The sequence below is a fragment of the Citrus sinensis genome, chromosome 3, assembly GCF_022201045.2.
Source record: "Citrus sinensis cultivar Valencia sweet orange chromosome 3, DVS_A1.0, whole genome shotgun sequence".
Lineage (NCBI taxonomy): Eukaryota > Viridiplantae > Streptophyta > Magnoliopsida > Sapindales > Rutaceae > Citrus > Citrus sinensis.
The window spans coordinates 48,950,694-48,977,121 of record NC_068558.1 but is presented as its reverse complement, the minus strand read 5'-3'; the positions used below and the strand labels follow the sequence as shown (position 1 = coordinate 48,977,121).

Below are 26,428 nucleotides of genomic sequence, written 5' to 3'. Positions count from 1 at the left end.
ACAGATCTTGTTTCTCTGACTTCCACCCATGGGGAAGCAAATTGCGACCAAATTTAACATCTGCGCCTAATTAATTATCTTCACGTCAATGGGTGGACATTGTAAATAATGCATACAGAACTTTGCGGTGGTAACCCTGCAATTAGAGCCAACTCAATTACCCAAACAATACACCAATTGGATCTTTGACTAGTTTTTACACTATAACCGAGGTCGACGTGCAAGCTCAGGATTTGGGAAACTTGCCTGCTTTGCATTTTGTGATCCCATTTACAAGTTACAATAATGGAATTAACTGATATTTAAATTTAACAATACCATCCTCTAAACGGTAAGATGCTAAACCCCCACTTCTTCCATGGGGAAAAAGAGATGATACCGGATCTGTTTAGAAAATCTTTATTCCTCCGCTACACCTGGAGATCCAGAACTGCTTCCCCTGCAGCAAAAAATAAGACAAGTGAATGACGGTTCCTACCGAATAGATTTTGACTCAAATCAGTTGCAATCCTCATTTCTTTCCTATGCCGTATTTCAAACTGAGCACCATCAATAACAGCAGATGTATTAAACCAATAACAGTTGCAACAACACAGTCTCCTTTTCAAAGCTTACCATGCATCCTCTTGACAAATCGTTCAAATTCCATAAAGTTTTCTCTCTCCATGAGACCTAGGCCGAGCCTAAGGTACGTAAACGACAAAAAGTGTCTTCTATCTGGGTCACTAAGGGGCTTGGCATTATCCAAAATCTTGTTATAGCCTACTCTATCATGGCAAGGGAGTGTGTTCTCACTAGCCACTGGTGTGCAAACATCCCATGCAGCATTCATCACCTGAAATTGACAATTATCACATTAACTGTCAAAAGACTTACAAATCAAATTTAAGCCAAATTACATTTATGGTGCGTTTAGTTGGATGGGGGAATCGGAATCGAAATCGGAATGGTGGGGCCCACCACTATTTGGGAATGAAGAATGGAAGATTGATTCCCATGGGAAGAGGTGGGAATGAGTCTCTCATTCCAGGGATTGACCATTTTGCCCTCCCCCAAAATTGAAAATGCCCACTTTGTCCTCTTTTATAATTAATTAATATAATATTATAAATAAATAATTAATATATTTTGATTAATTAATAAATATATATATTATTAACTATAATTATTAAAAATTATATTTCTTGAATAAATAATCACAATAATTAATATATTATTATTATAATAGTACATTAATTATTATTAACTATAATTATTAAAAATTATATTTCTTGAATAAATAATCACAATAATTAATATATTATTATTATTATAGTTAATTAATTAATTAATGTACTATTATAATAATCATTAATATAATTAATTTATATATTATTATTAATGAATTAATATAATTATTACTATTAATTAATATATTATTAACAATAATATATTAATAATTATTGTTCCTGAATAAATAATCACAATATTTAATATTAATATTATTAATTAATTAATATACTATTATAAAAATAATTATTATAATTATTACAATTAATTCATATATTATTATTAATTAAATAATATATTTATTACTAATAATTAATATATTAATATATTATTAACAATAATTATTAATAATTATATTTTTTGAATAAATAATCACAATAATTAATATATTATTATTGTAATTAATTAATTAATATACTATTATAATAATTATTATAATTAATTTATATATTATTATTATTAATTAATAAATTTAATATTATTAAATAAATAATATAGTTATTACTACTAATCAATATATTATTAACAATAATTATTAATAATTATAATTTTTGAATAAATAATCACAATAATTAATATATTATTTTAATTAAGTAATTAATATTAATATTATTAGTTAATATATTTTTATAATAATTTTTATTATAGTTATTATAATTAATTAAAAAAATTTACAATTATTAGTTAATAATAATTATGACAATAATCCATTAAGTACTTTTTAGTAATTTGTTACAATTTAATTCATTCCGATTCCGATTCCAAGACAAGGTAAACACATTAATGACAATCCAGCTCATTCCGATTTCGATTCCTACAGTTCAAGTAAACAACTTATTTTGATTCCCATTCCATATTCCCATTTTAGCTCATTCCAATTTCAGTTTAGTAAACGTAGCATTATAATTGAAACAATTGCATGGTAATTCTCCAAATTTGCCTCTAAAAACACGCCTTTATGAAGATAATATCCTATTTGAGTTTGAATTACAGACACATAAAAAAGAATTATTCAAGCAAATAACGAGGTTTGGAATGCTTACTTGCCACATTAACCCATCAGGATCAGCCAGCGCTTCTGAAAACTCCTCCTGCCGCTCTAATGTGTGCAACTCAGCAGATGCAAAGTTCAAAACAGCTCCATTCTTCTTTAGCGTTGCAACAATGGCAGCATAGCCATCTCGATTACATGGGTTATAGAAACCAGCAGTTAACTCAGCAGCATGACTAGCTGTCTTGTACCACCAGTGAAAACCTGATAGCTGCTCAGCAATTAAAATATAGCAAACAGACTGGATGAAGCAATAATGATAAGGAAAAAATTTTCTAAATTAGTTTCGCAAAGGTCATCTAAAATCATGATTGGAAGGGACTAATGGGATTGAATAAAATTGTCCGCCAACTAATTTACACAACCCCAATAATAAATTGATACTTCTACCGCCAATCCATTTTGCGGCCACATGGTGTAGAAAGATATGTAGCCAAGGACAGGCCTAGCACAGGGTCTGAAGAGTTTCATTATAAAATAAAGAACAAAAATTTAATATAGATTACGAGGGGTTAAATTTTTTGAATACTTTCCTTAAAAAACATTATAAGTTACGTACATCTTAACTAACTATATACAAGTAAAATAATAATCTTCCATCAAAGATATGAAAACTTATCAAAAGCCTAACTCACCTTTGCCCCGATGCAGGTGCCTTCAAAAGCTAACTTTGCGAGAGAAAGCACGCGATCACCATGATCAACTAGAACCTGAGAGTACCAGTTAAGGAAGAATCTACCGTAGTAGCCATTATAGTCACCACCATCACAAAAGAAGCCTGTTTCATGTGGACGTGAATTGTATGAGCCAGCATTATCTGGTCCTCGAGCCCAAAAGGAGTGACCCCTGGCTTCTGATGCCTTCCTCAGGTTTTTTAACAAATACTGATCATAACACTGCAAACAGAGAGATATATGTTGATGAGCAGCAAGAAGAAACATACTGTTACATGATTATTGATGATAAGTTAAGAACTGAAAAGATTTCTTTAAAAAAAAAATGATGAAATTTGGTTGAGCCCACAAAATAGGGGGAACAATTGTGATCATGGTGTAAGCATAGCCAATTTTCCCATCCCCAATATTTGGAGAAACAGATCTTTTTCTCAAGCAAATCAATGCAACATAATTAAAAGTTTTTTTTTTCTTTTTGATAAGAATAATCAAAGCTTTATCAGACAAGGTTAAGCAGTAGACCCTGAAACTACAGAAAAGATCACCTGGAATTCTCCAATGCCAGGATATCTCCAACCATGCTTTACAGGACAGGATGGGTACCGTAGCTCACCACAAGGGCCTAGTCCAACTACAACCATGGAGATGACACCGTTCTGAAAGAATTCGTCGAATTCCACTCGGAAGCTTCGCATGTAGTCAAAGTATACCTACATAATTCAAAAAGCAGACAAAAAAAACCTCTACCAATAAAGTCCGTTTGTTAGGCAAGAAGATCTAGTTTAAGTGAAATACCAATTCCAGCAAAGCACCAATGGTTCAAATGAAAGCAATTTTTTTTTTTTTAATTCAAATGCTAGAACCCAAGTTAGATACAATTTTAGATTCGCCGTAATTATGTTAAAAACAACAGCCAAAACAAAAAGATATACTCAAAATTTTAATGATGCAAGAATACTGCAGACTGGGCCAGAGTTGGTATATATGTATTAGCTGCTGTCTGTCCAACAAAATCTACAATGATTTGCAAAAGAATAAGAAGAAAGCACAACAGAGACGACAGCAAAGATAATGATCACAAACAGTTTCAGTCCAAACTAGCTCTGACAGGCATTTCAAAATGAAGTACCTCCAAGGCAGTTCGGCCTCTTAAAACTCGTTCCTTGTCAATTCCCCATGACAGACACTCAGGGTTTCGTCTTCCCTCTCTATCAGTGAAGAATATGTGAGGATTAATTCGACCAATTTCTGCCACCCAATGAGGTAGAGGAATACAGACATCATCGCCAACGTTGCCTCCACATTCATGAAATGACATCACAACCTGAGCCAATATTGACAGTCAGATCCAAAATGACTTCTTGGGAGCATTAAAGATGCAACCACACTCCACAGAAAAAATCAATTATTATCACAGGAGGGAGGTTAAGCGACAAAGGTTTCACAAAACAAAGAAAACATTTCAAATTGTAAATTCACAAAATTAACACCAATATATTGCATTCGTTTATTTGAACCAGGTCATTCATGAGACTGTCTCTTATTAGTACTTTAGATCAACAGAATTGTGAATATATCAAAATCCACATCCCTGACTCAAGTTCTGGAGGGCAGCAAGCACAAATCAAAGCCACCCCACCTCCTCCCTTTGCAGAGGTTTGAGGATGGCACCACATGTACATGCACCGACCCCAGTCTCTTTCACATGTTGAGACCAAGCTCAGGGTACATCAATTTCTAATTCAATGATATTTGAGAAATCTCCTTTGAAAAAAATGATGCAAGAAACCTTAGGTCTCGTCTCCTAGCATCACTTCATGATCTAATATTGCATGTGTCACGCAGATTTGAAAATGGACATGTATCTGCATGAAACATTGGTGCGCGGAACCATGCATTGAACATTGACTTTATGAAGCAATTTGAGGCCAAATCAGCCAGCCTAGAGAGAGGAGGCTTAGAGAAAGCCTTAAGAATAGCAAATAGACTTTTGAGGTGTGCGTGTTACTGGTGTCAAAAGAGTCCAGACTCAGAAAGCAACACTGTGTGATGAAGAAATTTAAGGGCAGAAAGTTCTGAAATCCTAAAAGTATTGATCTCATACGTCCATCAAGCATAGTAGCCATGCAAAATTACGGAGACAAGTTCAATATAAAATAAATAAATAAATAAATAATGAGGATGTAGTGGAGATAATGATGCTATCATCTTCTGAACATTTCCCTGAGAAGAATAAATGTAATCACAACCATACAAGCATATCTTAAAAAATCACCTGTAATTTAAGCTTAAGCTCAGAAACCATCTGGAAGAGCTTCTTGTAACCATTCCAGTTATAATCTTGAGGAGTATGAGCCTCAACTATTCCCCACCAGCAATCAACCATGACCCCATCAACATTGATGGATTTCAATACCCGTAGTTGCTTCAGCAGACCATCGGGATCAATCAGCTCACATTTCAAGTTGATGACACCCAACTGCCACCATAAGAGTGAATCATTGCAACAAAAGTTGCACAAGTACTCATAAAGAATTATGTATGGCATTTGATGAGCTATATCAACAACAGCATAATCTTTAGAGGGTAAGGCTAAATTATAAAACATGAAAGTGAATAAGAAAAAAGTGTCTGCCAACCACACAAAGTGGATTATATTGACTAGAATTTTCAAGATATTATTAAAACCACGAAAACAGGGGAAAAAAAAATTGTGTAAACAGAGGATGATTAAGCTTTAAAACATACCGGCAGCATCACATAAACTGGAACATATGGAGTGCCAGAAAAATCACGCTCCGGTAACTTTGGAGGTACATCTGCAATCTACAGGGTAAAAAAAAAAAAACAATTATAGCACGAATCAACCGACGAAACTTTCATTTTGGAACTTGCATTCCTCTCAAAAAAATATAAAAAAACACAATATCTGTACTCAATTTATATCTGATTGCAGATAATTTATCATTGGCAATTGCAAATTTTTAGTTTCACCAAGTGATACGATGGATATCATGAATATCAAACTTCTAAACAGTAATAATACAACATATCAGCATCAGATTACCAAAGGATGGAGAAATTGGGGAAACAAAATTATCAGTCCTATCACCTGCTTGTCACTGACAGCGTCCACGGGACCGCCAATATGAGACTGAATCTCTGTTTGTTCTCTCCCATCTTCCACCAAAGAAGGTTGTGACTGAGCAATTGGGGATAGATCATAAGGTGATGGTGTGGGCATAAAAACACCTTTCATTTGACATGTGTTGTACTCGACTGAGCTTCGATAGCCAGAAGAGACTCCTCGAAGGGACGTAGATGGTGTCTGCTGTGACACCATATGAGAAGATGATGAAGTTACCATCGAAGAAGCGCCACCAGCAGTTCTTGAACCCTAAAATAGTTATAAGGGAAACACTTCAGTTGGATTTTTCTGATATTAAAGGAATGCTCATAAGGTATTCAAGTTCAGCCTGTGACAAAACGAATGATCCTCACCAACTGCCATCCAAAAATGCATTTGTTAACATTCGAAGCATAATCCATTAACAATTTGAACGTCAAATGTTATGTGATTTGACCCAAGATTCGTACTTGCAAAGCTCTAAGCTATATCAAGAAAAACATGCCTACTAGACAGAGATGCAGGCCTAGGCACATAAGACATTTCAAGATAACGGACACACGATGTTTCAAGAGAATGAACACACTGTCTTTGCTAAGTGAAAGTTAAGCAAATGAACACACGGCAATTCCAAAATTAAAAAATTGTCATCTCCGCACATCTTAGGCAACAACAAGACCGCTCTATCCAGGGATGCCGCAGGCCCAACCATGGAGGTTATATCCAAGTCCAATGATAACACTTAGACAAACTCATTTATGCTTAAAACCTTGGCATATTAAGGCTTTTACAGATCACTTTTATAGATACTTAATTTAAAATTTAATGATGTGCAGTACCAAGTGAGAAAGGACAGCTATCTCTTGACAATTATGTACCTGAGATCTTGAAGGGAAGGTGGTTCCATCGGGGAGGACAACCCAACCAGCTTCCCTTGCCAGAGCCGCAATCACGTCATTAATATCAGCTCTGACCCTAAGATTATAGTTCCCATGCCTCCGCAGGCCTGCCAAGATCCTAGCAGTAATTGCCCTTCGATGTCGCTCCCTCAGCTTTGTCCTCTCCTTCTCTTCTAGAGGTCTGGACCTTCGCACTCCTCCCCCTCCTGGGGTGCCCGCTTGCTCTTGAATTTCCTGCTGATGTTGAAACTGATTATTATTACTACTACTTGGTGCTGTACATACGTCAACCCCCACCATCACTTGCCTCCGACCGTGTTTCTCCCCATTTTCTTCTTCATCATCATCCTCTTCCTTCACATCCATATCCATTTCTTCTTCATCATCTTCTTCGCTCGTTCCAATCAACCTCTGCATATCTGTTGCCATATCTCCCACTCTGTACTTCCCAACTTCTACCCAGTTACTCTAAGATGATCAGCTTTCTATCAGAAATGTCATCATTGATCCCAAACTGTGCACACATTCGATATCCGACCTTCACTTTTTGTTCAGAGTGCAGATGTCTAATCTGGAAAATTCAATGCCAGATTGATTCCAGAGCTCGCTGGAAAAGATTGGAACGTCAAGCTATGCTCACATGAATTAAACAATATATGAAAGAAACAAGCTAAAGGAATGATGTAGTAATTTTAAAAATGGTAGTTAAGCGGGAAATTCAAATGGAATAAGATGTCCAGTTGTTGACGTCTTCAGGAGTAAAGAAGACAAATATTCAACTGTCTCCTAGCAAAAAAGTTGACTCTTTGAACAACCAAAAACACGAACGAGAAGTAAAAAGCTGAACATATCTCGTTTCAGTCACCACCATACATAAACAAAGTCATTCAAGCCAATATATTCCTAGAACCTCCCACGAAAATAAATAAATAGACCTAAAACCTAAGACCAGTTATCAGGGAAAAGAGATTTCGTATCACCTTAAACACAGATTCTCGCGTAAATCTCAGGCAAAGCCTTCCCTTTACAAATCTCATTTATACAAAATCTTCAACCTGAAGCGTTCATTAACAGATCCGTATCCCCTCCTCCAAAAACCCTATTAGAACAGCCGAAAATGGGTCTAAAATTCCGAAACTTCCCGCCACCGGATCGAACGTCCGGCGCCGTTTCACGGCCAGTCGACGGACCTACGATGCAAGAATAAAATATCGGAAAACAAAGAAAATCGAGGCTTCGCCGGCGAGAACGGAGGAGCGGCGACAGGAAAAAGAGAGAGACGCGCGCGTGCGTGTGAGGCCTCGGATTTCACGCGTGTGCGCAAAAGCTCGAACGTGCATGTGTGTGCGAGCTTTGGATTTGGCACGAACGGGGCGTGTGGGGGTATGCGAGCGCGTATAAGGGGTAAAGGAGTTACGGACGTGTGAGTGGAACACGTGTTGCACGTGCGGAGACGGGAGAGGGCCTGCTGGACACGAGGTATGGCGTGCCCTTGTTGGGCATATCACGTGACCGGGATTCACTAGACCGTTACAGATCCATTTTCTTGCCCGGCCAAAGCCTCCCACCACAACTAGATAATACTTGTGGTTTCCGGAATGTTGCCACGTGGCCGTGGATATCCAATAATGGTTGTTTTCTTGTTTCAGAGTGTAAACAAAAACCTGATTAGCCAGTAGTTTTTCTTCCGTTATTTTACGTTTCAAAGTTTAAAATGACAAATCTCCATATTAAATCCAAAACAAGATATCATTCTCACCATTCACAAACAGTCTTATAAGACAAATTATCCAAACATTTACTCATTTCGAATGCAACCAGATCACAGTTTCTGGTGACTTGTAACTATGAGGTTTATAAGGTTCATTCTGTTTCATGATAATAACTTCAAAAAAAACAAAAAAGAACAAACACATTCAACCAAAATCATAAAAATCGATTTCGCTTCCCATCTTCAAGTATCGAATCTTATGGGTAAATGCCCCTCATCACTGCAGAAATTTCCACACAATTAATTGAATGATAAAAACTCTGGAGCAGCCTTTTGTAAGATATATGGGTACCATGTTTGCAAAATTAATTTCATTTATATATATATATATACATATACAAGATCGAAGTATATTTTAAGTTTGTGAACAGAATGACTACAGAGAGAAACCAAGCTAACAGTATCTGGCGTGCAACGGGATATTTACTCAGCAGCAACCTGGTTGTCTACTCACTGATTTTTGGAGCATTCTTCTTTATTTCCTTCAGTTGTATAAACCCGGAGATCAGGAACTGCTTCCCCTGCAATGGCAATTGAGGCGATCATGATACATACATTCTAAATATTAATATATAGTAATACCTATACTTCTCTCTTCGTGCACAATATAGTAGTTCTTTGCGCATGAAAGCAGAAATAAGACTTCCCATGATCTTTAAAGACTTTGAAGCAATCCAAGATCATGGAAGTTGGTTAAGCCCAAGTACCTATGCCTTCATCTACCAAATGGATAGTAAGACAATACCCAAGGGAACAAAAGAGAAAAAATTCAAATTTGATAGGAGACAACAACCAAGTACTGAAAAGGTTTTTTATGGCTAGGTAATGGAACCCCATTGCAGGAATCAATTGTTCCTGTAAGTAAAAAAGGCAAATCTAGGGCACTTGTAAAGCAACTTCCATCATCACATACGTAGTTTAAGCAGTTTTAGTGTAAGATGATGAGGGGATGCAGACAATTTTAAATATCTTATTGCTCACAACAAAAATCATCTGTAAAAGAAATGTACACTTCAGGAAACAATGTGATAGTGAGAGGAAGGTCGACTTACCATGCATTCTCTTTACAAATCGTTCAAACTCTATGAAGTTGTGTCCATCCGTAAGAACCGGGCTGAGCCTGAGGTAGGTAAAAGCAGATAAATGCCTCCCATCTGGATCATTTAAGGGTTTGGCGTTTTCTAATATCTTGTTATAGCCTTCTCTGTCATAGCAAGGGAGAGCATTCTCACTAGCAACTAATATGGATACATCCCATGCAGCATTAAGAACCTGGAAGTAAAAAAATATACAAACATATTATATGTGGTTTCGCATGATAATGCAGCTCAACCATACATGCTCAAGGTATAACCAAATTCCTCAAAATTTTTATTCTATGATTTATTTTTAATTAACATCAAATTTCTGCTCTTGCATACCTGCCAAACCAATCCTTCAGGGTCTGCTAATGCCTCTGGAAAGTCCTCATGCTGGTCCACAGTGCGCAATTCAACACATGTGAAGTTTAGGGCAACCCCATGCTTCTTCAACATTGCTGCAATTGGAGCATAGCCATCGCGGTTCGATGGGTTGTAGAAGCCAGCAGTCAATTCAGCAGCATGGCTAGCTGTTTTATACCACCAATGAATACCCGATAGCTGCTCATCAATCGAAGAATTCAGTGAAAAATCTTTATAGTGAGATGAATAAATGAAATTTTAGTTTTAGTATTCATTCACAACATAAAGTTTTCTAGCTCCTGAAAGAAGAAAAAATTTAAAAAAAAAAAAAATTCTGGTGACTCACTTTTGCAGAGATGCAAGTTCCTTCAAAAGCTAAATTAGCCAAAGCAAATACACGATCACCATGGTCAATCAAAACTTGAGAATACCAATTAAGGAAGAATCTACCATAGTAGCTATCATATTCACCTCCATCACGAAAAAATCCAGTCTCATGTGGTGTGGAATTATAAGAACCCGCATTACCTGGACCTCTAGCCCAAAACAAGTGTCCCCTTGCTTCAGCAGCTTTGCTCAGACTCTTCATCAAGTACTTATCATAACACTGAACAGAAACAGTTTGTATTAATGCATTGAAGAATTGCATATGGTTTTTAAACAAAATACTAATAAAGAGAAGCTAAGGACCAGTCATAACTCTGTAAAATACTGAAAAATGAAGAGAGAAAGAAAAAAGGAAAAAGTAATTCATTAGATAATCATAACTCCATAACGAGTAGGGTCGATTCCGGTTCCAAATACCAATTACTCAAAAATGTACCTGGAATTCACCAATGCCAGGATATTTCCAACCATGCTTTGCGGGATAAGTTGGATACCTAAGCTCTCCACAAGGACCTAGACCAACTTCGATTTCAGCAATTATTCCATCCACAAAAAACTCATTAAATTCTACGCGAAAACTTCTCATGTAGTCGAAGTAAACCTGGGCAATTTGTTACCGAACAAAAATTACAACATACAGCAGTATTAAAACTCAACTCTGCAATAATGGCATGGCTGAACAAATAGGACAATAAAATAAATAAGCAAAAAACATCCAAGCTCAATTCCCAAGCATACACTTCAAACACAAAGCCATAACTGGACCAGTTCATGTGGAAATAAACTTCTTCTGAAGAATACTGTTATTAGTAGACATGAAAATAGGCTGAAAAAAGTGATACAATATAGCATTTAGTGATAGAATTGGACCATGTCTTAAGATGGGTAACAGATCCATGTGCGTACTGGGCTGGTGTTAAAGTGCCGCTGTCACGGACCAATGCCATAGATCACCGCAAGAAATGAAACAGAAGAATGAACATAAAATATGACAAAACTAGGAAAGGCACAGGTACAAACACTTTCTAATTCATTTTTTGATATTAAACTCAAAAATGTGTTAATGATGAAAAATCAAAACAGAGAGTTTCTTACTCAAAAGATGGAAACAAAAAAATCTAGCATTATGTGATAATCTTAGTTGCACAATACCTCAACAGCAGTCCGACCTCTTAAAACTCGTTCCTTGTCAATTCCCCATGTCAGACATTCAGAATTACGTCTTCCTTCTCTATCTGTGAAATATATTTCAGGGTTATTTTGGCCGATTTCCATTACCCACTGAGGCAGTGGAATATGTACATCATCACCAACATTGCCTCCACATTCATGAAATGACATGACAACCTGAGACCAATAAAAAGACATGAGATAAGTTTGTTTGCTTCAATATTTACCTCTATCATACAAAACTGTTTGTGAATGCTGCAAAACTTACTATTTAATCATGTCGAATTTAGGAGTCAAATGCAGATTAGTTTTTTGGCCCTTTCTAAGTTAAACTGGCATAACAGTACTACGAAAAGAGTAGACTAGTAGGAATGTTAAAACTTTGGCCGATTAAAGGATGTTGTTACACATGTGGAGGAAGATAAAAAAGCGAGACATCTATGTAAAAGTTGACAATATTATCGTGAGAATTGCATAATTCAATCTTTCTTTTCCATTCCATGTCGAATCAGAATTAGAGAATTGCTGCCAATCAACTAGAATGCTAAACTTTTATCTGACACAATTCAACAGTGTGAGATCAGCACTGGTTCCCAAATGTACAGAGTAAATACAGCATTAATTATTTCAAGTATTGCTCTAACAAAACACAAAAGGTAAATAAGAAGAGACCTGTAGTTTAAGCTCAAGTTCACGCACAATCTGGAAGAGCCTTCTGTAGCCACTCCAATTATACACCTGAGGAGTATGTGCCTCAACTATTCCCCACCAGCAATCGACCATAACACCATCAACATTAATAGACTTCAAAATCTTCAGCTGATTCACAAGAATTTCTGGATCAACCAGCTCACAGTTCATGTCAATGATACCAAGCTGCCACACCCAACAAAATATGTCTTGCAATCAGTCAAGTTGATGAGAAAACGCCAGAAATTTTTTTCTTTTGTCTTTTAGCAAACAGATCTGGAGTCTAGACAATGATTTATCCACTACGTGTCACTAGAAAAATATTTTGACCTCTAACTCAATTGAAGCCGGTATATGGACACAAAAATAAACCGATGGAACATGAAAGTAAATTATGATCTAGAAAATGGAATTAATGAGCTATGAAGATAAACAGAATACAGTTTCTCATAGAGTGACAAGCAGAAATCAATAAACTTACAGGTAGCATCACATAGACGGGAACATAGGGCGTTCCAGCAAAATCACGTTCTGGCAACTTTGGGGGCAAGTGTACAGCCTGTAAAAAGAAAAGGGAATGAATAAAAAACCAAAAAAAAAAAAAGAAAGGAGCAAGAATCCTGTGGAAAACTATGAGAAGGGGTATCAAATTTTTTCAAACTCAAGAAAACCTAAATTTTTAACTTAGTTCTCTAATAGTCTCTAAATTAAACACTTTGTCATTCACCAATTATCATCCATCTGTTTCTCTAATTTCATCTCCGATACAAATATTTTGACTAATGCTCTCAACAGATTAAAACATGTAATCATAATAATACCCTCGCTTGTTAATTTCTCATGTTTGTCTCACTCATTTGTGTCACATTTGCTCCCTTTTCTTTCGGACTTTTATGGCATTAGTCAAACTTTAAAACCAGTAATCAAATTCCTAAATGACATAACGACACAGATAAATTCACAAAATATAGAGTAAATAATAATAATAATAACAACAACAACAAAATTACTTTCATATCATCAGCAGCATCCACAGAATCACCGCCATGAGGATCGTCTTCAGTTTCTTCTTCCCACTCTCCAATTGCCGCCAGAGTTCGAAACTGGGTACGCTTAAAACGACACGCATTGCAATACGTTACATTGCAATACGTTAGGCTATGAAAAGTTACAGGCACTCTCTGAGAAGTGAAAAGCGTTTGCTTATGTGACAACGAGGAAGTAATTGGAGATGAAGCACCCGGAGCCCTCAAGATATCGCAGAATTGTGTTGATGAAATCGCCATTTTGAAATTGAAACCCAACTTCAACCGAAAATGAAAAAGATTCTAGAGAACTAAATGAACAACAAAAAAAAAAATCAGGTGTGGGGAAAACTCTTTCCAATTCCCATCAAGGTTCATGATATAGTATCTTTCTTGTTCGTTAATTTGGGGTTTGAATGAAAAACGAACTCATAGGCTCAGACGAAATCGCCGTTCTGGAATTTGAAACCCTAAGGGTCCATTTTGTAAAAATTAAAAAAAAAATTAAGGGAATTAAATAATTAAATAAAATATGAAGAGTAAATTAACCTCTTTCCAATTTCTGAAAAGATTCACGTGATAGTTTCGTTTTTCACGAAAACTTTATGAGTGATCCAATAGAAAGCAAAAAGAGTCAGAAGTGGATGTTGGTATGCTAAGTCTAAAATGAGACCCTAGGGATTTGAGAAAATCTTAAAATTTTGAAATTTTAAACCAAGTATACTGTCTGTTTGGAATGAATATGATAAAAGATTCAAGAAAAATAATAAACAACTACTAATAAAATTTGAAGAATGAAGGGAACTTATTTGCAATTTCGATAAAAGATTCACGAAACAGTTTCGAGAAAAATAAAACAAGCGGATTTGAGATTTTCTTTTCGTTTCCTCTGTTTCTTTGGAATCCAAGATTGAAGTGGGGAGTGACCCAGTGAGAAAATGGCGGGTAAAGGAATCAGTGACTGTGAGACCGCTCGCGCGATACAAGATTGGCCGTTATAAACGTAACGCAACAAGTCGTCCATTTAAAAACCAAAAATGAAAAATGTATCTTCTTCCTAAGCATATAGAGACGACAAGTCGTTTTATAAGTTTTAACATACGAACCTTTAGATAGCCACAATCACTTAGTGCATTTTTTTGTACTACTTATTTAATAATCATAAGTGATTATTTAATTTTATATTTTTTTATTATTTAGTTGTTTTTAAATAAAACTTTTGAAGTTTAAATAAATTATATTGCCTCTACTAATAAAAGCTCATATTTTGAGTTTTTACAAGTAAAAATTAAAAAAAATTTAAATGTTAAAATATTTTTTACTTCATTAACAAACTTATTTTACTCTTTTTATAACATAACTTTATAAAACTTGCCTATTAAAATAATTTCATAAATTTTTAATAAAAACTCTCAATAACAACCAAACAATTGAAATTTTTTGGGTAAAAATTGTATTTTTAAAAGCTCTATTTCAAAAGTTGCACCAAATAGAACTTTATTATTGTTATTAAGAAACGACAAGGAACCTGTTGTGTGTGTGTAGTCTTTCTTTAGTGCGAACGCCTTCATTTTTTTTTTTATACAGACACTTTAAAACAGCAAGATTTAAAAAAGTTAGTTTTTTAACTCTTTTAAACCACACGGTTTAAAAATATGTCCGCATTAAGAAAAATACAGGCATCTGCACTTGAGAATGATTTCACACACACACACACACACACATATATATATATATCAAGAGTCAACTGTGGCCTAAAGTAGGAACTAGATCTGACGCTACAATCCATAGTTGCTTCAATTAAGTGCTATTGATTCAATTCGAGCGAGGTTTGAGGCTTACGCGATGGGGGTTTTGAGTTTTGAGTTTAGATTAGGAAATAAGGTTGGTTTGTGGTGGTGTAAAAATTGACAAATGTTTTTGGAGAGTTAGTGCGGCCATCTTGGCGCTACTTTGACGAGGCAGTGGAGGTCATGGTAGTGGCTTTGTTGTTGACAAAGTGCGGAGGAAGGTCTTCGAACAACTTGCCCATTGTAAAGTTTCAGGAATTTGCGGGAATTAATAGCGTGCTTTTTTTTCTTGGGGTTGTTAGACATATTCAAGTTGAAATATGGTACATATGAATAATCTCTTAAAAAAAAGAGAGAAAGAGAAGAAATATTTTAATTTTTCAATAATTTATCTTCTTAAAAGATAACATTTTAATAACTTTTTTATGTAGATAATTTTTTAGTGATTAAAAATTCCAAGAAATGATGTAGTGCCGACAGCTAAATTGAAGGGTGATTCGGTCTTTCGGAAATTTAACAAGTTTAAATTCAAAAAAGGGTTAAATTAGTCAATTAACAAAATAACTGATGGAAACCGTTAAAATGACAGCCAAACTGACGGTTTCGGGTGCACGGTGAAAGAAGGTGAAACAATTGTGCGCACGATAGAAAATATCAAAAGAATTGGGGGTAGGGTGGAATTATTCGCTTATTAATTAATTTACATTTGAAGTTTGGGCCCCCGCATTCAGGAAACAGGAATCCACCATTTATAACATTCACGGCTTTCTTGTGTACCTTTTTTTGTAAATTGATTTTACAGCACAGTTGATTGATGTGAGAATAAAAAATAACTGCCAAGTTTCTTTATTATTTTCTAGGCTCCACTTCCACGTGCTATAATTAAATTTTTTTCTGAGAATTGGACTAGAATCTCTCGTCATTTATAAGTTCATCTACGTCTATTTTTAGAGAAATATGTGGTGCAATTATGGTATTGTGTTATAGTTGTATCCAGTTATTTAATGTCAGTAAACTCTTTTAATCTAAGTATATTCAACGACAAGATACAATTATTACACGGTACTATAATTATACCGTAACCTGATCCCTATTTCTGTTCATTATTGCTACTACATAACTTTTGAATTCGGTAGTGAGCAGTCACGCTCTAAATATCAAATACCAAATACAACTTACGAGGTAATTAATAGGACCCAAAATTGATTCGCTAATCTCTACAAGCTGAGAAGAGTACGTTTAACACACGGTTAATGACGAGGGTGGCTCCAATTGTTAATTGATAGATACTACTAGTTTAACCATAACTTGGAAGCATAATGAAGCTCGACGAAAAAACAATCATGGAGGAGAAAGGACATTTGTTTTTTTTTTCATTTTTTCTTTTCTTTTTTTGACTGTACTAGAACATATATACAAATGTCTTGTTGGCATGTGTTTTACCATAAAAAAGTTATTGCGACAAATGTATCAAATTTATTATAACATAATATAAATTTTTATTCTCAACAAATCTACTCTACTAATACGATGGAAAATATAATTATCCCTGTTCAATTTTACAATCAACAATAAAATACAGACCCGTGACCTGCCCGCAAACTCAAAACTTGGAAGGCGAGGGTTGGCAATGGGGTAAGTAAGGGCCCATTGGCTACATAGTTGCTTTGTTTGGAGCAGCTTATATTTATTTGTTTATGCGGGGCCAAAACTAGAAATAATTATTACGATAAAGCTGCCAAAGCAATTCATTCATTACTTGGGGCCGCCTTCAAAGTTACTTCCCTCTTTTTCTTGGTATTAGTACTATGAGAAATTGGGAATGGGCGAAATGAGTAGTATATTGGCATAGAAATTAAATTACTGAGAGCCACAGAATAGAATTTGCATTCAGAAAATAATTTTTTCATGAACACTCTTTAATTGTGCATGACCCCACGTTTTTCGTTTCTTCTTTTATAAAAGACTAACATATAGTCCACCTTTTTGAGTTCTCTTTTCTATAATTCTATAATTCAGTAAGCTTTGCTTTTACAGCGCAGTAAGGACCTTGCTGCATATAACTGAACTCAATGTGTGATATTTTGTACAACCAAATTTTGTTGACAGAATACAACTGGAGCTTCTTTTCTGTGAAGGCTTTGCTTCTTGTTTGTTGACCATTTTGTCTGTTGATGGGCTTTCTTTCCGGTTATCTAAGTTGAATTTACTGATTTTTGTGCTTGACAATGGCTAGTGCTGCTCAAAACCAGGAGGGGGTGCCAGAAATCTTAAGAAAACAGCTTGCTGTTGCTGTTAGGAGTATCCAATGGAGCTATGCAATTTTCTGGTCATTATCAGCTGCACAACAAGGGTATATAATCTTTATTTTCTTTTTTTTTTTTTCCTTTTTCAAGTATTTCATTTCTACTGTCCAATATCTTTTGGTGCAATTTTGTTCTTCTTTCAACTTCTATATACAATTTTGGTTTCTGGAGTCAACGAATGCCATCTTTTTGGTTAAATTTGCTATATTTGATACCTATAATTCACTGATATATACCGCTATTTTAGAAGAAAGAGCTCACATTTTTACCTTTGTATTGCCAAATTTTTAGACCGCATAACCCAATATCTGGTACCACATTCTGTTTTTTTATGAAACTTGAGGAAATGAGGTTGTTAATCAATTTACTCACCTTTAAAGTGATGTTGCCAGAGATGGGAATCAACATTATATTACCTTACAGAGACTTTTTTGTAGCAATGGGAAAATGAATAGTGAAGCTTTATTTTGTTTTATCTTTTTGAAGTGTAAACGGCCTCTAAAAGTTTTCCTTTTTTGCCTAACCAACTCTTAATGGCCTACAATTGGTCTATGTACCGGCTTTCTATTACCGTTCTTTGTACTTACCTTGAGATAATAAAAAAACAATGGTTCCTAGGGTTCTAGAGTGGGGTGATGGGTACTATAATGGAGACATCAAGACTAGGAAGACAATGCAAGCAATGGAACTTACACCTGATAAAATAGGTTTACAAAGGAGTAAGCAACTAAGAGAGCTTTACGAGTCTTTGCTGAAAGGAGAATCTGAGCTGGCTTATAAGAGGCCTTCTGCTGCATTGTCTCCAGAAGATCTTACTGATGCAGAGTGGTATTACTTGGTTTGCATGTCCTTTGTATTCAGTTCTGGCCAAGGGTACTACTCTCTTCTATTAATCAAAACTTATATTTTCACCTTTCATTTGCAATTTTTTTCCTCTTATACATAGCATTCTTATCATACGGGGGTTTTAATTAACATGGTCACCTTCCACTTTGTCTTGTAGTTTGCCAGGAAGAGCACTTGCAAACAGTGAAACAATCTGGTTATGCAATGCTCAGTGTGCAGATAGTAAAGTATTCTCTCGCTCTTTATTGGCCAAGGTCAGTATTCCTCTGCAATGTTCTCTTTCCATTCGTTTGAACAGCTTGTTTGGTGCATTAAATACTCATATTACAACCAGTGAAAGTACTGACTTTCTTTATTTGTGTGGAACTTGTTTTTCTGTGACTGGTTGTTGATCATGGCATGTAGAGTGCATCTATTCAGGTATGAACAGCTCCTTTTGAACAAAATAAGTTATGTCTTAATGTATGGATAGTCAAATACGACACAAGTTATAATTGATTTGAATCAGAAACAAAATCAACATGAAAAAAATGCAATCCATATATCAAAAAATGGAGAAGATTCCTGTCATATCTGCATTGTATAGAAAATCTTTTCAAATTCATGAAATGTGGACAGATCATCATCCCCATCGTTAGACGGACTTGCTTAGCAGTAACTTCTACCTGACATCAATTTCCATGTTTGTTTTGGTTTTCAGACTGTCATATGCTTTCCTCATCTTGATGGTGTAATTGAACTTGGAGTCACTGAACTGGTAATTTATTTAAAAAAATTAGATCCCAAGTTTCAATTTTTGCTTTACTAATGTATAGCGGTGCAGCTTATCTTCTTATTTCTGGCTTATCTTAAGGTCCCAGAGGATCCTAGTCTCCTTCAACATATCAAAGCCTCATTATTAGACTTCTCAAAGCCTTTTTGCTCTGAGAAATCTTCCTCTCCTCCTTACGATGAAGATGATGACAGTGACCCTCTGTGTGCCAAGGTTAGCCATGAGATATTGGATACAGTGGCTTTGGAGAGCCTATATTCTCCCGGAGAAGAAAACAAATTTGATGGGGAGGGAGTTTATGAACTACATGGAAACATCAATGAAGAATTGCACTTAGATTCTGCTGATGAATGCTCAAAGGGCTGTGAGCACAATCACCAGACAGAAGAATCCTTCATGGTTGATGGTATAAATGGTGCAGCTTCTCAAGTTCAGAGTTGGCATTTTGTAGATGATGACCTCAGCAATGGTATTCCAGACTCCATGCATTCTAGTGACCATAAATCTGAATCTCTCGTGAATCAAGCAGAGGGTTTTCCTTCTTCCAAGGATGAAAACATGAGCCACATTCAATTGAAAGAACTTCAAGAAGGCAATCATACAAAACTAAGTTTGTTGGATCTTGGGATAGATGATGGTGCACACTACAGGAAAACTCTTTCTGCTATTTTTGGAAGTTCAAATCGGTTGACTGAGAACCCGTGTTTCCTTAGTGTTGAGCACAAATCCAGTTTTGTAAGTTGGAAGAAAGGAGGAATGGTTAAGAGGCATTGGCCAGGGATACAGCAGAACTTATTAAAGAAGATTTTATTTTCAGTTCCTTTGATGCATGGTGGTTGTACTCATAGGTCCCAGAAAGAAATTTGCAGAAAATATTGTCCTGTAACAATGGAAAGTGATAATTTCTGTGAAGAGCATATTTCATCAGATAAGAGAACAGAGAACGAAAAATTTATGGTGCTAAGGTCAATGGTTCCATATATCAGTGAGGTGATATATTCGACTGTTATCTGCTGAAAATTATTTGATAATTCCTTGTCAGATGAAAATATAATTTCATGATTATGCAGGTTGACAAAGCATCAATTCTCAGTGACACAATTAAGTACTTGAAAAAGCTTGAGGCAAGAGTAGAGGAGTTGGAATCTTGCATGTACTCAGTTGATTCTGAGCCAAGGCCAAAGAGAAATTACACAGAGATGGTGGAGCAGACATCTGATAACTATGACAACAAAAAGCTTGATAACCACAAGAAGCCTTGGATAAACAAGAGGAAGGCTTGCGACATTGATGAAACTGACCCAGAACTTAATAAATTTGTTCCAAAAGATGGCCTGGCTGATGTAAAAGTCAGCATCCAAGAGATGGATGTTCTAATTGAGATGAGATGTCCCTCTAGAGAATATATATTGCTCGATATCATGGATGCTATAAACAACCTGCACTTGGATGCCTATTCAGTGGTATCGTCAAATCTTGATGGAGTTCTCACATTGGCCCTTAAATCTACGGTTAGTGCTTAAGTCAATTTTCCTTGAATTTTCTTTGGTTCCACATGCACATTTTTTAATCTTTGTCAACTTAAATATTTCAGTTTCGGGGAGCAGCCATTGCACCAGCCGGGATAATCGAACAAGCTCTTTGGAAGATCGCTGGTAAGTGTTAAGAAGTAAGATCTCAAACTAGTAATCAATTTGCAGTTGTAGTCTTCTTCAATTGTGTAGGTTTAGTTCCTTAGTGTTTTGAATGCATAGTTGTAATGAGAGAAAATCCTTCAGTGTAACTTATCTAGGATTTGCTATGTTGTATCCCACTTGAATAAAGCAATTTAATTTGACAATCCTTACTAGGTAGCGGGAAGATGACTACAATCGCACAAACCATGTGATGATTCGATATCTTAAAGTAATCTATGTGGCTTCATAAACAAATAGGTTTAATTTGTACTATTGGCAATGCGGTGAACGAAAAAAACCATGTAGTTTGAGAGGATTTTATCTAAAATGGAGAGTCGCAAATTGCCAGGTTTCTAAGTGCCAACTTCTTGCATTTTTTATTAAAAATTTTCTCCATATCCTTCAAGAAACAACAAAAGATTTACATGCAGAATTACAGCAAGACATCAATGGAAAACCTGTGTCTTCTTGATGAAAATGTCAAGGATTTCTTTGTCTTAAGTTAAATATACAGCTTGATATTCACTGTTGGATGTCTTGAAGCACCATTTTACAACAAAATACTTGATTTCCAAACATTTTAGCCTACAAGAATTTTTGAAAAAAGAAAACCATTTCTACAAGCTCCTGTTGTATCTCCATACATTCACAGAAACAAAAATACAAGAATAGTATAAGACACGGGTACACAAGTTGGGATTTGAAATCCCAACTGTTCTGAGTTTGCTCAATTAACTACCAACAGGTCAAAGCTCCCAAAACTCAACTATTGTCCCCTCTAATTCCCCTCTTCATCTTAACTTAAGAATACTTGCACAAACAAATCTGCTCGGTAAAATGAAAGGACCAGGTGATTTTAGCTCACATTTGGAATCCAATCCCAGCAAAATCTTTGACAGTGAATCCTACCTTCTCAAACTTCCCCCTCTCACTGTTTTCTCTGAATTTCAAATAGTCCTAAGTCCTAACACACAAACGGCTTACATAGTCTCATGCTTTCTTCTCCTACAACTTCATCCGATGCCAAAATCACCTTCTCCTCTTCAAAACACCAAAAGAAAACTAAAGAAAGGCAGTTTACCGATTGCCTTAAAACAACCCAATGTTCTAATGATCTGAATCTTTCATTGCCCCAAGCTTGCAACATATCCCCTATGTTCCTTCGCGTGGTCTTATGTCGATCCACTTCCCCTCTTTTGATCTCACTTGCAAGCCACCAATTTCATCTTGGTATACTATAGTTATACAGCTCATATCAGTGTGCATTCCTAGCCCCTCCACTTCATTTTCCAAAGCTTCTGGAGGTGAGCAGTTTATAATTCTCAAGTATCCATGACAATTCTTGAATTCAGATTCATAGTACTTGTTCTCAAACTATCCCCTAAGCTCATTAACAAAGTCTCAACAATTTTCTACGATAATCCTGTCATTTTGCTACCATATTCTTGCAATAACTCACTGCCGTGATTGAAAAAGGAAATAGAGACAAGTTAAGATGGAAAAGGAAAAGGAGAAGAAAGTGTCAAATAGCATTTAAGAACAGAAATTAAAAAAAAAGGGCTCAAGGGGATAATCAGCAATTTGTATTACCTAAATTCAGAAGTACTCTGTTTGGTCAAAGATGACATTTGCAGATGCAAAGAAGTTTGGTCCAGAAACTCGGAGACTCTCAAAGAATGGAGAAGCAATGAAGTGAGGAGTGTAAGTATTTGTAGAAGATGAAGGACCAAGTTCAAGCTTGGCATCAAAAGGGAGGTCGAAAAGCTTTCTTGAAATCATATAGAGTCTCCTATAAAGATCCCTAGAGATCCCATGATTGCTGATGAGGAAGAAGCCCTCTTTTGCAAGCTTTAGTGAAAGAAGACACAGCAGATGGCTGCAATGGCTGAGAAATGTCTAAAATTGGAAGCTCCACAGAAGTTTGAGATTCAAACATAATGGAAAGCTGAATATTTGATTAATTTGCCAACTTTGTCATAGGCTATTTATCAAATGTAAATTAAAGCAAGTAAATTAGGAATGCTGGTCATTATATGAATCCAAACAAGAAGTTTGAACTGCATACATGTTTCATATAAAAATTCATTGCACAACATAGACGAGTTGTTAGTTCTAGATAAGGCATTCCACAAGCTTGAGCAATAAATTTGTTCGTATACCTAATATAAAATACCATAATTATTTTACAACTAATACAATGTAATATAATACAGTGTGCTAAAAAAATGTAGATCATATATGCATATGATCGCATTGAAGTTGTCATGTTGAAATATAAATTATAATTTTTTTGTTTGAAATATTTAAATAAGAAACGCATTAATTGCTTTCAAATCCGTAACTTTTCTTAAATTTTTTAAGTTTGGGTTGTGGTACGGACTTAAAGGTGCCTCCCACAGTTGGGGCCCATTCAAAACCACCTTGTGGTTCAGTTAAAAAAAAAAAATTACTTACTAGAGAAGAAGTAGAATTGCTTTAAGCGGATTGCAGTAAAAATTATTTCTATACGAATATCTTTTAAATTTGTAAATGATGTAAATGTGTGATTTCTATTATTATTATTATTATTCTTAATATTTTTACCTTTGACAATTTTGATTAAGGTGATGGAAATAATATATGTTATACAAACTCTCAAATTCATTATTTCTCATTAATACAAATTAAGCACTTTACAAACAAAAACGGTATAAGTCAACAAAGAGGAAATGTAACTTAAGTAATATTTATTCCCCATGCAGTTACTCTAATTTGTGTGAATTTGAATCTTGGGTTGGCCGTTAAAATTTAGTTTCCTTTCCATTGATTTGACTGTTATTTAAAGTGTCCTAATCTTCAGAAACTAGTAATGCCATTGTTATTAAATAAGTGGGTTTTATTTCTGATCTCACGTATTAACATAAACACAAAGGCTTACGCGCACTCGCATCACATAAAAATGAAAGGAGGCATTCTTGAAGTTCTTCTCGTTAATGCTGAAGGCATTAAACACACAAATATTTTTGGTACTCATTTATCTATCTCTCGATCCCTCTTTTCATTCATGCCTGGTAGCACTAATCTGCATATATAAAATATAGAGAATTTCTCAGGTATAGGTGCACTTATTTTATTTTTTTTCATACGGACACGCTATTAAGTTATATGGTTTAATAAAGTTCGTGTTCTATTCATTATTATAAAGTCATACAGTTTAACAACACTGACTTCATTAAACCATATGACTTAACAATATCTCTGCATAAAAAATTAAAAAAAAATGAGTATGTATGCATCTGCATGAGAGAAGCATTAATATATAGAAATTCTCATTCTCAAGTTTGGTCATTTGATCACAGGAACACCATCCTATTACGTCATTGCACAATGTGGAAATCAAGAACATAGAAGCAAAAATTCAATGGGTACAATTAAGTGAAATTAAGCTTTTATTCTTTGAGATGTATATTTGTGTTGATGCCATGAACTCATAATGCTAATACTCAACCGATCGAGTAACTAATTTTGTGATGTAGTGAAAGGTGAAAAAGCATGGTGGAATGAGAAATTCATATTTGAATTTCCGATGTCTGATTGGAAACTTTTGACTCACATCAAATTCAGAATCATGGATACAGAGTTGCTCACAGATGGTGGATTTGTTGGCGAAACCGTGTAATTTATTAATGTCTTTACTTAAGTGATGTTTCCCCTTAATTAATTTGCTTACCATGAATTTATATATAAAATTAATCACGGGGTGTAATTACAATTTACAAACAAGAAGATGGGTCGTATATTTCATGTGCATATCATATTAATATGTCGTTATAAAGTTTTTCATATATACATGACCAGACGAGTGTTAATCAATGCAGATACTACCTAGGTGGAATAATCACTGATCAGAGCAATGACAAGGAACTGATAGAAGTGAAACCAGCCCCCTACAATGTATTGCTGGAAGATGACACTTATAAGGGACAAATAGTGATTGGATTCAAATTCATCGTCAATGTAAGTTAAGTATGCATGCATTAGTTCGGCACCGCATGAAAAAAAATAATAATAATAGGGGTCCAATTATGTTGGAGTTGCTCCACCATGGAGCACTCCTTCATAACCACACGATCAAACTTATAATGCGTTTTTTTATCTTTTTACTATTTATCACTTTAATCGTGTGATTACGAAGAAGTACACCATGGTAGAGCAATTTCAAAATAATAGTAGTAATAGTAATAATAATTTCATTACATTGATCTCAATACTTTTTACCAAATAAAAAAAAAATTAAAATCAGCTTTGGTACTTTTGCAGAGAGAGGTTCGCACACAGTCAGAGGGAGGAGAATTTGTTGGGCAAGAGATTAACAATAATGCACCGAGGCAATCCATTTGTAGATGCGTTCTCAATCTTTGGAAGATGTCATGGTTTAGGTTCTTGTTTCGCTGTACTACGAAAATGAATTATGAAACCAACAGACCCAAGCAAAATTAGTCCAAGTCAATAAATATGCATGTTAGAACGAACATACATTAATTGTTGTTTGTTGTGTTCATTTGTTTTCCTTACTTTTTAGTTGCTCTTATCAACTAATGATCAAGACCTAAAATTTAGTGTCTAATGTAATGTATGATAGATGATGTGTTGAAACCATATATATGCAGACTATTGAACCACTGGGAATGTATATCTAAGGTTCGATAAATGTTAAATATATATGATATACATAATTCGTAAAAAGGCAGTTGATAATACCATGAGGGTTCGTAGGCTGAAGAAATTTTAAAATTATAATAATTAAATAATGTTACGACATGTGTGCACTTACTTTGAAAAATCTTCATGCACGCAATGATTATATTATATTTAATTATATATATCATACATGTATTCATTAGTTGTAACTCTCATTTATTTTAGAATTTCTCACTTGGTAGAGGCTTCAATAGTTTTTAGAAATTGTATGGGTAGCAAGAACTAAGTGGGATGGGCGCGTAGATGGTGTGCTGCCCTTGTGCATTAAGATTTTGACAAATATATCAATTTGAAATTATCCAATTAAATGGTGGGAGATAAAGTTAAAGACAAATGGCGTGTGTAATAGGACGGTTCAATGAGATCACCCCATATAAGCTGCTCTCAACAAATTCAACTATTTCATCATCTTTATAAAACCCGTGTTGAAATAAAACAATGTCTCATTCAAATTTAAATATATTTATTTGTTCTCGAACTCTTTAAAGCCACATTCATTAATTACATAATTCTTTTATGCAGATTTAATTCATTTTCTCCTTTCTTTTCTTCTTCTTTAGAAGTTGAGTCAGTTAAGATATTATTTATCTAATTGGTTTGCATAAATCTGGAATAATCTTCTTTTCTTATTTTATCATAAAATTAATTGTTTCTTACTTTTAATGTTTTCAAATTATAATTTAATCATTTATAATTAATTTGCTTACTTAAATTAATGATTATTATACAAAAATTTATCAACCAAAAAACTTGGTTTAATTAAATAAGGTACTGCGCGTAGATTATTATATAC

The 26,428-nt window shown here is 34.9% G+C and overlaps 4 protein-coding genes and 1 pseudogene across 7 annotated transcripts; 2 read left to right on the top strand and 3 right to left on the bottom strand.

Annotated features, from left to right (window-relative positions):
• Positions 1–106: 106 nt before the first annotated feature.
• Positions 107–8,698, bottom strand: LOC127901035 (beta-amylase 7-like). Its single transcript, XM_052436893.1, has 11 exons — positions 8,001–8,698; positions 7,000–7,627; positions 6,107–6,391; positions 5,743–5,820; positions 5,270–5,473; positions 4,124–4,318; positions 3,540–3,704; positions 2,956–3,216; positions 2,313–2,531; positions 616–835; positions 107–439 (listed from the first exon to the last, which is right to left on the bottom strand). The coding sequence occupies exons 2-11, from the start codon at positions 7,447–7,449 to the stop codon at positions 411–413; spliced, it is 2,106 nt and encodes a 701-aa protein (XP_052292853.1). The 5' UTR covers positions 7,450–7,627; positions 8,001–8,698; the 3' UTR covers positions 107–410.
• Positions 8,699–9,087: 389 nt separating this feature from the next.
• Positions 9,088–14,535, bottom strand: LOC102623695 (beta-amylase 2, chloroplastic). 3 transcript variants are annotated; one of them, XM_006491033.4, is made up of 10 exons: positions 13,491–14,535; positions 12,962–13,039; positions 12,463–12,666; positions 11,773–11,967; positions 11,057–11,221; positions 10,705–10,840; positions 10,580–10,608; positions 10,213–10,431; positions 9,844–10,063; positions 9,088–9,312 (listed from the first exon to the last, which is right to left on the bottom strand). In XM_006491033.4, the coding sequence occupies exons 1-10, from the start codon at positions 13,764–13,766 to the stop codon at positions 9,242–9,244; spliced, it is 1,593 nt and encodes a 530-aa protein (XP_006491096.1). In that variant the 5' UTR covers positions 13,767–14,535; the 3' UTR covers positions 9,088–9,241. The 3 variants fall into 3 exon arrangements, with proteins under 3 accessions (XP_006491096.1, XP_006491097.1, XP_006491095.1); XM_006491034.4 differs by having other exon boundaries at positions 10,762–10,840; XM_006491032.4 differs by having other exon boundaries at positions 10,580–10,840.
• A 2,532-nt stretch (positions 14,536–17,067) lies between these two features.
• Positions 17,068–21,072, top strand: LOC127901489 (transcription factor EGL1-like). 2 transcript variants are annotated; one of them, XM_052438920.1, is made up of 8 exons: positions 17,070–17,648; positions 18,220–18,474; positions 18,605–18,701; positions 18,853–18,867; positions 19,148–19,204; positions 19,301–20,209; positions 20,290–20,730; positions 20,814–21,072. In XM_052438920.1, exons 1-8 carry the CDS (start codon positions 17,524–17,526, stop codon positions 20,883–20,885), a joined length of 1,971 nt encoding a protein of 656 aa, XP_052294880.1. In that variant the 5' UTR covers positions 17,070–17,523; the 3' UTR covers positions 20,886–21,072. The 2 variants fall into 2 exon arrangements, with proteins under 2 accessions (XP_052294881.1, XP_052294880.1); XM_052438921.1 differs by lacking the exon at positions 18,220–18,474 and having other exon boundaries at positions 17,068–17,648.
• A 467-nt stretch (positions 21,073–21,539) lies between these two features.
• Positions 21,540–22,944, bottom strand: LOC127901490 (gibberellin 20-oxidase-like protein; annotated as a pseudogene).
• Positions 22,945–23,833: 889 nt separating this feature from the next.
• On the top strand, positions 23,834–24,900 carry LOC102623604 (16 kDa phloem protein 1). Its single transcript, XM_015534186.1, has 4 exons — positions 23,834–23,900; positions 24,234–24,299; positions 24,411–24,549; positions 24,753–24,900. Exons 1-4 carry the CDS (start codon positions 23,834–23,836, stop codon positions 24,898–24,900), a joined length of 420 nt encoding a protein of 139 aa, XP_015389672.1.
• The last annotated feature ends 1,528 nt before the right edge of the window (positions 24,901–26,428 follow it).